Raw genomic sequence first — 13,513 nt, forward strand, 5'->3', positions numbered from 1 at the left:
TATAGTGTGTAAGGTAGCAGTGTTGTTGTGTTGCAGGATCAGTGACTACATTAGCAGTAGTATAGTGTGTAAGGTAGCAGTGTTGTTGTGTTGCAGGATCAGTGACTACATTAGTAGTAGTATAGTGTGTAAGGTAGCAGTGTTGTTGTGTTGCAGGATCAGTGACTACATTAGTAGTAGTATAGTGTGTAAGGTAGCAGTGTTGTTGTGTTGCAGGATCAGTGACTACATTAGTAGTAGTATAGTGTGTAATGTAGCAGTGTTGTTGTGTTGCAGGATCAGTGACTACATGGACCTGACATCCGTGGACGTAGTAGGCAAACGTTGTTATCAGTTGGTTCATGCTGAAGACGTGGAAGGCATCAGACTTTCTCATGTGGACCGTAAGTATTATATCTCTATTACTTCACTGCGCTCTCATATCTCATTTCATATCATATCTCATTTATCACATATATCATATCGTATCTCATTTCACATCATATATCATACCATACTTCATATCATATCTCATATATCATGTCTCATTTATCACATCTTATCTCATACATCATATTGTATCTCATTTCACATCATATATCATACCATACTTCATATCATATATCATGTCTCATTTATCACATCATATCTCATACTTCACATCATATCTCATACATCACATCATATCTCATTTCAGATCATATCTCATACCACATTTCATATCATATCTCATACATCATATATCTCATGTCATATCATATCTCATTTATCATATCTCACATATTATATTATCTCATTTCATATCATATCTCATATATCATGTCTTAACTCATTTAATATTATATCTCATACATCATATCATATCTCTATTATCACATCATATCTCATATATCATATCATATTTCATTTAATATCATATCTCATTTAATATCATATATCATATCTCATATATCTAATTTCACATCATATATCATATATCATACCACATTTCATATCATATCTCATATATTATATCATACCTCCTATATCATATCGTATCTCATTTCATATCATATCTCATACATCATATCATATCTCATATATCATATATCATATCTAATTTCACATATATCATACCACATTTCAAATCATATTTCATATATCATATCATACCTCATATATCATATCGTATCTCATTTAATATCATATCTCATACATATAATATCTCATACATCATATCACATGTCATATATCATATTGTATCTCATTTAATATCATATCTCATTTAATATCATATCTCATACATCATATCATATATCATATCATATCTCATTTAATATCATATCTCATACATCGTATATCTCATACATCATGTCATATCTCATTTATCATATCGTATTTTATTTAATATCATACCTCATATATGATATCATATCTCATAAATGATATCATAACTCATATAATATCTCATTTCACATCATATCTTATATCATATACCTAATTTTTAACATCTCAATTCTCATGTGATTTTAGATGATATCTCATTTCACATCATAACATCTCATTTCATATCATATTAACCCTCTCATATCAAATCCTATCGCATATCATACTTGTCATATCATGCCATCTTATTTCATATCATTACATCTAATTGTATATCATATCTCATTTTTAATCATATCTCATTTCAAATCATCTCCAATTTCATGTCATACCTCATTTTTCTTGTCTCAATATCTAATTGTTATCACGACTCATTTCACATATCTCATTTATATCATGTCTCATTTGATCTCACGTCTCATTTGATACCATACCTCATTCCATCTCATATCTCATTTCATATCATGCCATCTCATTTCATTGTATACATTGATCCGTATCACACCATCTCATATCATATCATATTTTATTTCATATCATACCTCATGTCATGTCTCATTTCATATCATACCATCTCATATCATATCTCATATTACATCATACATCTCATTTCACTTCATGCCATCTCATATCATATCATATCGTTTTTCATACCATACCATCTCATATCATATCTCATATCATACCGTATAACATCTCATACCGTCTTATTTCATATCATATATCTCATTTCGTATTATATCAGATTATAGATCACATCTCATTTCATACCATACCTCATTTTTAATCATATCTCAATTCATATCTCATTTAATATCACATCTCATATCATATCACACCATCTCATTTCATCTCATATCTTACATCCAATTTCATGGATCATTGCATATCTTAGCATCTCATTTCATACCATGTCTCATGAGATCTCATTTCATATCATATCTCATTTTATATCATACCTTATTTCATATATCTCATATAATACTTGATATCATATCATACCATTTAGTTCAATATCATACCTGTTTTAGATCATATCTCATTTCATATCAGACCTAATTTCATATCATAGCTCATATGATACCTCATTTCATGTATTATCTCATTTCAAATCATATCTCATTTCAGATCATATCTTGTTTCATATCATATCTCATTCCCTGTCATACCTCGTCTCATATCATGTCTGATTTAGATCATCCATCCATCCATTTCCTACCGCTTATTCCCTGTTTTGTGGTCGCGGCGGGCGCTGGCGCCTATCTCAGCTGCAATCAGGCGGAAGGCGGTGTACACCCTGGACAAATCGCCACCTCATCGATCATATCTTTTTTCAAAACATATCTCATTTCATTTCATACCTCATTTCATATCATATCTCATTTTAGATCATATCTCATTCCATTTCATACCTCATTTCATATATCCCATATCATGCTTCATATTATACATAACATTTTCATTAAATATCATATCTGTTTTAAATCATATCGCATTTCATGTCATATGTAGTTTTATTTTATATCTCATTCCATATCATGCCTCATTTCATATCATATCATGCCTCATATCGCATTTCATGTCATATGTAGTTTTATATCATATCTCATTCCATATCATACCTCATTTCATATCATATCATGCCTCATATCTCATTTCATATCATACGAATTTTCGTATCATATTTCATTTCATATCATGACATATGCCTCATATCATGTCATCTCATTTCATATCATGTCAGATCATATCTCATTTCGTATGATTCCTAACTTTTAATAATACCTCAATGTCTCATTAGATCTCATGTCTTATTTCATACCATACCTCTCAGTTCATATCACATCTCATTTGACATCATACCTCATGATATCTCATTCCATATCTTATCTCATATCACACCTTATTTTAGATCATATCTCATTCCATTTCATACCTCATTTCATATATCCCATATCATGCTTCATATCATATCATAACATTTTCATTAAATATCATATCTGTTTTAAATCATATCGCATTTCATATCATATGTAGTTTTATATTATATCTCATTCCATATCATACATACCTCATTTCATATCATATCATGCCTCATATCTCGTTTCATATTGTACGTAATTTCATATCATATTTCATTTCATATCATGTCTGATCATATCTCATTTCGTATGATTCCTAACTTTTAATAATATCTCAATTCATATCTCAGTTTATATCATGCCTCATTAGATCTCATGTCTTATTTCATACCATATCACATCTCATTTGACATCATACCTCATGATATCTCATTCCATATTTTATCCCATTTTTAGAGCATATCTCATTTCAAATAATATCTCATTAAATTGCATACCTCATATATCTCATACCACACCTTATTTTAGATCATATCTCATGACATGCCATGCCTAATTTCACATCATATCTTATATGATATCTCATTTCATTTTACAGCACACTTCCTCATGCCGTATCGTCTCATACGTCACCTTTGACCCCGGTCACCTGGGATACACTCATTTGGCCTTTTCACAATAAAAGCATTGAGAGAGAGAGAGAGAGAGAGAGAGAGAGAAGCCTGCAGGCATTTAGACACACACACACACACACACACACACACACACACACACACACACACACTTACACACACACACACACACGTTGACCTTGACTTCCTGCCGAGTCAAAGGTGAGAGAGTGGCAGAGACAGGTGTGTGGGAGGCGAGACAGGAAGTGATGAGCCCGAGAAGAGTACTGGGGGTGAAAGGTGAGAGAGTGGCAGACAGGTGTGTAGGGGGCGGGACAGGAAGTGGTCAACATGGCGCTAAAGAGAGGACGGCGAGTCTTTGATGTGCTGACGCCTCAGGCACGCTCACGGCTCTTCTTTCTCTCTCTCTCTCGACGGCCTTCATTAGTCACCATCACACACACACACACACACACACACACACACACACACACACACACACACACACACACACACACTGGTTATCATTTGGAATGGGGACCAAGATGTTGTTCGGTACTTGTGGGGACCAAGATGTTGTTCGGTACTTGTGGGGACCACCCTTTCTACATGTCCATCAGTACTTGTGGGGACCACCCTTTCTACATGTCCATCAGTACTTGTGGGGACCACCCTTTCTACATGTCCATCAGTACTTGTGGGGACCACCCTTTCTACATGTCCATCAGTACTTGTGGGGACCACCCTTTCTACATGTCCATCAGTACTTGTGGGGACCACCCTTTCTACATGTCCATCTGTACTTGTGGGGACCACCCTTTCTACATGTCCATCTGTACTTGTGGGGACCACCCTTTCTACATGTCCATCAGTACTTGTGGGGACCACCCTTTCTACATGTCCATCAGTACTTGTGGGGACCACCCTTTCTACATGTCCATCAGTACTTGTGGGGACCACCCTTTCTACATGTCCATCAGTACTTGTGGGGACCACCCTTTCTACATGTCCATCTGTACTTGTGGGGACCACCCTTTCTACAGGTTGTGAAGGCATAACAAAAATGGGGTCAAATGTCCAGTGCCCAGTTAGCTCATAGACGTCTTTAAATCTCTGGATTGATGAAGTCATTACTGGGGACCCTGGGGAAAAAGACTTCATATGGTTCACGGGGACCAGATTTAAATCATTTTGCAGAATTCACACAAGTCTGTTCGTGACTACTGAGGACCATTAAACAAAAAAAGTAACCAGTAAACATGCTTTTTGTGCCAAAGCTTAAAAATCACTTAGGCATCTTGAGAATGGATCTGACTATCATTTAAAAAGGTTTCCCTTTAGAGGACCTGTTTTTTGTCCCCATACCTTCAGAGGTCCCCTAAACACAACTGTGTAAACTAAGCCATGTCCCCATTAAGTCAGAATTGCCAGAACACACATGCACACACACACTAACACTAACACGGATACACCCCCACACACAAACACAGACACACATTCCACACACTGACACATACCTACACACACACTAACACACACGTGAACACAAACACCCACACAAGCACACACACTCACAAACACAATTACCCACGCTCACACACACAAACACACACCCCCACTCTCACATTGCACACAAACACACACCCGTAACCACACAAACACAAACAAACAAACACACACCCGCAACCACACAAACACAAACACAAACGCACCCCCACAAACACACACACACCCGCACACACACAAACACACACACCCTCACCCACACATTCACACAAACACACACCCGCACACACTCAAACACACATACACACAAACACACACACACGCACACAAACACACACACCCACAGACATACATTCCACACACTGACACACGCTCAGAAACACACTTACCCACGCTCACACACACACACAAACACAGACCCGCACCTACGTAAACACACACACAAACACACACCCTCACTCTCACATTCACACAAACACACACCCGTAACCACACAAACAAACAAACACACACCCGCAAACACACACACACACACCCACACATACACACAAACACAAACACGCACACCCGCACCCACACATTCACACAAACACACACCCGCACCCACTCAAACACACACACACACAAACGCATACACACAAACACACACATACAAATGCATACACACGAACACACGTACACACACAAACACACATGGTCACAAACACACACCCGCAAACACACACACACACACACCCACACATACACACAAACACAAACACGCACACCCGCACCCACACATTCACACAAACACACACCCGCACCCACTCAAACACACACACACACAAACGCATACACACAAACACACACATACAAATGCATACACACGAACACACGTACACACACAAACACACATGGTCACACACACACAAACGCATACACACATAAACACACAAACACCCACACATTCACACAAACATACACCCGCACCCACTCAAACACACACACACACAAACGCATACACACAAACACACATACAAACACACACACCCACACATACACACAAACACACACATACAAATGCATACACACGAACACACGTACACACACAAACACACATACTCACACACACACACACACAAACGCATACACACATACACACACAAACACCCACACATTCACACAAACACACACCCGCACCCACTCAAACACACACACACACACACAAACGCATACACACAAACACACATACAAACACACACACCCACACATACACACAAACACACACCCACACATTCACACAAACACACACACACAAATGCATACACACAAACACACGTACACACACCCGCACCCACACAAACACACATACTCACACACACACACACAAACGCATACACAAAAACACACACACCCACACAAACACACACATACACACAAACACACACACACACACGTACACACAAAAACACACACACACACCCACACATACACACAAACACACACACACCCACACATACACACACAAACACACACACACACACACACAAACACACACACACAAACACACACACACACAAACACACACACACATACACATACACACAAACACACACAAACACACACACACACACATACACACACAAACACACACACACACACATACACACACACACACATACACATACACACAAACACACGTACACACACACACACACAAACACACACACACACAAACACACACACACACACAAAAACACACACATACACACAAACACACACACACCCACACATACACACAAACACACACACACACACACATACACACACACACACAAACACACGTACACACACAGGCAACACCCGTGAGTGAAGCAAGTTGTGCACAGAAGCCAAACAAGGTTATGTCATTGAAGCTTCTTTCCCGCACTCGCCGTCTCTACTGAGCGCGTGCGAGCGTTGCCGCCACAGTGCGGCCTTCAACAATTCTATTAGCTTCTAATAGCGTTTAATTAGCGGCCCGCCTTTTCTATAAATCATCCTCTTTGTGTCTTGGCGGCGCGGCCATTAAACCTTCCCGCGCTCTGATTAATGCCACTACATATTGCCCCGGATAACCATTTAGTGCTTCATTTGGTTACCTTTATTGCCAGCGGGCGCAGGGGGGGGGCGGAGTCACAGCGCCATCTGGCGGAGGAAGCTATGTCACATGGTGCCTTCCAACCAGGAAGTGGCGCCGACTAACCGTGTGTGTTTGTGTCAGTGATAACCAAGGGTCAGTGCGTGACCAAGTACTACCGTTGGATCCAGAGGAACGCCGGCTACATCTGGATCCAGTCCAGCGCCACCATCGCCATCAACGCCAAGAACGCCAACGAGAAGAACGTGGTGTGGGTCAACTACGTGCTGAGGTCAAATGACGAGACATGTTGCTTTGTCGCAGTACCAAGTGTGGAGTGTTAAAAGGTGGCGTTTGCGTCTTGCAGTAACCACGAAGACAAGGACACGCCGCTCGACATCAGCCAGTTGCCCAATCTTCCGGAGAAGACCCCGGAGTCCTCGGAGTCTTCCGACTCTGACTGCGAGTACAAGGACAACTCTGGTAAGTCGCCGACAAACTGGAGGTGACTTCCTGATTTTGGTAGCCCCGGTGATCTTACCCTTTGTGTCGCCAGACGACGAGAAGTTGGAAGGGAAGCTGGGCCAATCGGAGCGCAGCGAGGACCCGGAGGCGGAGAGCCAGTGCCGGCAGCGGCACTCCGGCCAATCGCAGTGCTCGCCCGAGCAGGAAGTGAAACGTCCGGAGGAGAGAGACACGTCCAGCAACCCCGGGAGTCCGGACAGCGACGACAGTCCGGAGCCTTCCGAGGCTGAGGCGGGGGAGCCGGAGGAGCATGTAGGGGGTGGCGCCAAGCTGGCGACTCTGAGTGGTTTGGGGGGGCTTCGAATCAAAGTGGAACATTACGGCGAGGCGGAGGACCCTCATCGCTCTCAGTCGTCGTCCTCGGAGGAGGAAGAGGAGAACGACCATGAGGTGGAGGAAGACGGCGCCACGAACACCGTCCTACAGCGCAGGAAGCGGAGGAAAGTTCAGAAGTGGGACCGAACGCGGATCAGGAAGTTGCGCCTCTCCTCGGCAACGCCCAGCCCTGTCGCCGTGGGGGATGGCACGCCCCTGGTCAACCCCTCGCACCTGCTCTCCGCCGAGACACCGGGCGGCGGCGCCTCGGTGCTGAAGATCAAGACGGAAATGTCGGAGCCCATTAACTTCGACAACGACAGCAGCATCTGGAATTTTCCGCCCAATAGGGAGATCTCCAGGAACGAATCCCCGTACAGCATGACCGCCAAGCCCGCCCCCTCGGGACCACACAAGACCTTCCCCTTGCCATCAGGGGAGGCCCTCCAGGTCCCCGACGCTGTCCTGACGCCTCCGGGCGCCGAAGGCGGGGCAGGAGGAGGAGCGAGGAAGCCTCCTTACAACGGAAGCGCCGCCCCGTCCTCAGTTTCCAGCCTGGCTCCGCCCTCCAGTGCGTCCTCCGCCGACCCCCTGTCGCCGCCACTGTCGGCGTCCCCTCGGGAAAAGCAGCAAGCCACACCCACATCCTCCTCCTCCTCCTCGTCCTCGCTGCTCTACTCAGGCGACGTGGAGGCGCTGCAGCGCTTGCAGGCGGGGAACGTGGTCCTGCCGCTGGTGCACCGCGTCGCTGCCTCGCTGGCGTCCACCGGCAGCACGCCGCCACGCGTCTACACCACCGGCACCATCCGCTACGCGCCGGCCGACGTCACGTTGGCCATGGCGCCGGGCAACCTCCTTCCCAACGCCTCCTTCGTGGACAGTCCGAGCTTCGGCCTGGACCCCAAGACCCCCATGGAGATGCTCTACCACCATGTCCACAGGCTCAACATGTCTGCAGCCGCCGCCGCCGCCGGTCCTTTCGCCGGCTCCCCGGGCGCCACGGGGAGCCCCGGCGCCCTGTCGGCACAGATGCCCGCCTCCACCAACGTCTTCACCGCGGCCGAAGGACTCTTCTCCACGCTGCCGTTCCCCGTCTACAGCAACGGCATCCACGCCGCGCAGGGTGGCGCCGAGAGGAAGGAGGACTAGCCCCAGCGCCGGGAGACCGCCTTACTGTGCTTTCGGACTCCACTGTGAGGGTCGGCGAAATGTTCTGTAGCACTTTCAACTTTTTCTAACCTCGCCGCCGGTTTACGTGAGGAGGATCTCGGGAAAACCCCTCACGGGAATGTGAAACTTTGCCATCGTCCCCACCCCGGCGTTCCACCTGGGTAGTTTACGCGGCGACACTCGTGGTGCTAACGAGCTCGCGTGACTAATTGAATGTCAAAAGACTCTCTCGGTCTTCTTCCTGCTTCTTGAGCCGCCACCTCGGGAGGAAGACGATCCGCCCTCTTCCATCGCATCCGCCGGACCCAGAGACCCCGACCGACCGAGGCGGCCGTCCTCGTTGCCAAAAAAAAAAAAAAAAAAACGAAGGAGGAAAAAAAAAAAAGTGTGCACTGTGAATCCACCTCATTTGTATTTTTTGACGAAAACAATCAATTTGGTGTCGCTCATGGCCACTTCCTGTCTGTGTTTTTATGACGTCGTTAACCGTCGCTACGTGTCCCGTGTCTTCTCTGTGCTCTGTGTGGGTGGGGGGCGGGGGCGGGGCTCCGGGCCTGGGGGGGGGGAGGGGGGCGGGACCTGTGAGACCGGATCTCCAAACTGCACCGCCCGCCGCCGCCGCCGTCGTCGTGAAGCAGTGGAGGTTTGTCGTGCAGGAAGTACCCGAAAAAAAAAAAAAGAGAACATTTGTGGAGTCCAACTTTCTTCTTCTTCTTCTTCTTCTTCTTCTTCTTGGGTTTCTGCTTTGCTTTTGTCGTGTTGCTGACTTCCTGCGTGTGCATTGGGTGTACTTCCCTGGTTCCCGCCAAAATAAAAGACAGCTTTCTACAAAAAAAAAATGTCTATTTTTGTAAAAGTGAGGTCAGCTTCTGTTTGAGCCTTTTCAAAATAAAAGTCTGGACCTAATCAACAAATCACTCGCTCAATTCCCATTCTTGGGACGGATGATTCGATTCACGATTCAAAGCGATTCTGCCAGCATTTTACGGAGAAGAGGTTGGAATCTTTGGGGTTCTGAAGACTGGATCCGATTCCGGATCTCGGGCTAGCGATTTTATTTTTTGTCCGTTTTTTTTCATTGATTTTTGAAATTGATGAATCGATTAGGAATTGGGGGTGAAAAAGAATTGCGATTCAGATGTTACCCAATTTTTTTGAGGGTTTGAATCTTTGGATGTCCAACGATTCCATCCGATTCCGGTTCACTGGGTCACGATTCGATTCCGACTCTGATTCTCCATTCAAACAGAATATATACATATATATATATATGTCTGTGGCGGCATGTTGAAATGATTTCACTGCGCTTGTTGAGAGATGACAGGTCTGGGTGATATATAATAAACAGTTTGTCTTTCAAGCATAGGTTGCATCTTTTATTACCACTGTTGTAAGGTGTGCTGGATGCAAGAATTTGCCATGTTATTGAATAGTCAACATTATTGTCTTAGAGGTTCCAAATGTGTTTGCTGAGTTCTGTAGTATTCCGCAAAGTCTGGTTTCTAAAGGAGGCCTTGTGATTATTCCATCTGGTTTTAAACGCTCCTTCGGTTAATCCTACGTGTTAATGTCCTTGCGTGTTACCTTTGCTTGGTAAACGACTGATGTTGGTAAGCACCCCCCGTTGAGAGGGCAATCAGGTTTCCTGCGGCAGTTGCATTCTTATTGGTTTCGGTATTGGAGTCGTTTAGTCCTTTAGCAATTGCTTTATTGTGATTTCGAATTTCGATTCTGACTCCGATTCTTCATTCAAACAGAATATATATATATTTTTTTTCATTGATTATTGAAATTGATGAATCGATTTAGGAATCGGGGGTGAAAAAGAATCGCGATTTAGAGTTGAATCAATTGTTTTGTGTGAATCTTTGGGTATCAAAGGATTGGATCTGATTCAGATTCACTGGGTCATGATTCGATTCCGACTGGATTCACTATTCAAACTGCTTCTCGATTCCATTTTTGATGATGAACAACATGAGTCGCGATTGGAAAACTTTCCCACAACCAGATCCTTCGTAAAAATCCGGGTTTTTGAGTGGTGACTCGGATTCGAGCGGGTATTTCCGCCACACGCGGTCGTCCTTGGCAACCAGGAAGTACACCCACATGTGGGCGGGGCCTTTGCGTGTTTGCTTTTGCGTGTACAAAGTCCGTCCATCACCTGAGCGTGTCCGTGTTCTCTCCCGTGCCATAACACTGCCGTGACCTCCTCAACAAAACGTATCCACGCGCCAAAAGAGCAAACATTTCTATCGGATGCTAACTTGATGCTAACTTTGAGTGCCTGCCTTTTCTGTTGGATTAGTTTTCCGTTTTTTTTTTCCGTCCCGCCCTTGACTTGGTTGAGCGTGACGATGCTGCAAACTCGACGTGTACAAAGTCATTTTTATAACGGCTCTTCTTTTCTAAGTTGCCATGGCGTCGCAACCCGACGCTAGCTAGCTGTTTTTTGTTTTGTTTGTGTAACATCTTCCAGCTGCCATGTTCATAATAAAACTATTCTCTTCACTTTTTTACTCTCGCACCTTTTTTTCTCTTCACTTTTTTACCCTCGCACCTTTTTTGCGTCTGTTAGCGTTTTTAAAAAGTCAGAAAAAAGTTGGTCTTTTTTTTTTAGCTAAAAAAATGTCAATTTCTTTTGTTCCTGGTTGGGAGTAAACGTTCAAAGTGTGTGAAAACGTGTAGTAGTAGCTAGAATCAGGAGAAATTGTTTGAAAATAGCATGCTAACAGTAAGAATGTAGCTAAAGCAAAATTAACAAAAAAAATTTTTTTTTAAAAAAGCTAGCATGCTAAACTATAGTAGCAAGTTATTTGACTCTCGGCAAAATTGACGGGAAAAAGTTAGCATGATTATATTAACCTGATTACAGTTAGCATGTGCCGAATGTAGTTAAAGCAAACTTAGCTAAAAAAATATTTTTTTAATTCCGCAGCTAACAGTAATATAACTTGGTATTTGAGACATGCAAACTGAATGTATGTTTACGTAATCATGCTAGCATGCTAACATTAAAGTGCTAACTTTTTGAGCTAATTTTGCTACATGCTAACTGAACGTATGTTTACGTTATGCTAGCATGCTAACATTATAGTGCTAGCTTTTGAGCTAATTTTTTGCTACCATTTACCCTAGCGTCATATAAGTAAAATGACGCTAGGTATGTGACAACTGTTAACTGTTTTAGTGTGCTAACTTTAGCATGGTAGCACGCTAACAAAAAGGGCTAACTTTACCCCATTTTACTTTTTTTCTTAATTCCGCAGCTAACAGTTATATAACTTGGTAATTGAGACAAGCTAACTGTATGCATGTTTAAGTTATCATGCTAACATGCTAACATTATAGTGCTAGCTTTTTGAGCTAATTTTTCTACATGCCAGACATGTTAACTGAATGTATGTTTACATTATCATGCTAGTTTGCTAAAATTATAGTGCTAGCTTTTTGAGATAATTTTGCTACATTCTAGACATGCTAACTGAATATATGTTTACATTATCATTCTAACATAATAACATTATAGTGCTAGCTTTTTGAGCCGAATTTGCTACATGCTAGACATGCTAACTGAATATATGTTTATATTATCATGCTAACGTTAAAATGCTAGCTTTTTTAGCTAAATTCGCTACATGCTAGACATGTTAACTGAATGTATGTTTACGTTAGTATGCTAGCATGCTAATATTATAGTGCTAGCTTTTTGAGCTAATTTTGCTACTTGCTATACATGCTAACTGAATGTATGTTTACGTTATCATGCTAGCATGCTAACATTAAAGTGCTCTCTTTTTTTAGCTAATTTTGCCACATGCTATACATGCTAACTGAATGTATGTTTACGTTATCATGCTAGCATGCTAACATTATTGTGGTAGCTTTTTTTGCTAATTTTGCTAAATGCTAGACATGATAACTGAATGTATGTTTATTTTATCATGCTAACATAGCGCTAGCTTTTTGAGCTTATTTTTTTACATGCTAGACATGCTAACTGAATGTATGTTTACGTTATCATGGTAGCATGCTAACATTAAAGTGCAAGCTTTTTGGGCTAATTTTTATACAATTTACCC

At 42.7% G+C, this 13,513-nt stretch overlaps 1 protein-coding gene across 3 annotated transcripts in view; it reads left to right on the forward strand.

Annotated features, from left to right (window-relative positions):
* LOC133542124 (neuronal PAS domain-containing protein 3-like) overlaps nt 1-11,950 on the forward strand; it is a 248,497-nt gene extending 236,547 nt beyond the window's left edge. For all 3 annotated transcript variants that reach the window (XM_061885981.1, XM_061885982.1, XM_061885983.1), the window contains exons 9-12: nt 277-383; nt 7,566-7,713; nt 7,789-7,904; nt 7,978-11,950. In XM_061885981.1, coding sequence (XP_061741965.1) covers nt 277-383; nt 7,566-7,713; nt 7,789-7,904; nt 7,978-9,410 — 1,804 coding nt within the window. In that variant the 3' untranslated portion in view covers nt 9,411-11,950. The remainder of the gene's footprint in view (nt 1-276; nt 384-7,565; nt 7,714-7,788; nt 7,905-7,977) is intronic.
* Nucleotides 11,951-13,513: the final 1,563 nt, after the last annotated feature.

Source organism: Nerophis ophidion, linkage group LG24, assembly GCF_033978795.1.
Source record: "Nerophis ophidion isolate RoL-2023_Sa linkage group LG24, RoL_Noph_v1.0, whole genome shotgun sequence".
Lineage (NCBI taxonomy): Eukaryota > Metazoa > Chordata > Actinopteri > Syngnathiformes > Syngnathidae > Nerophis > Nerophis ophidion.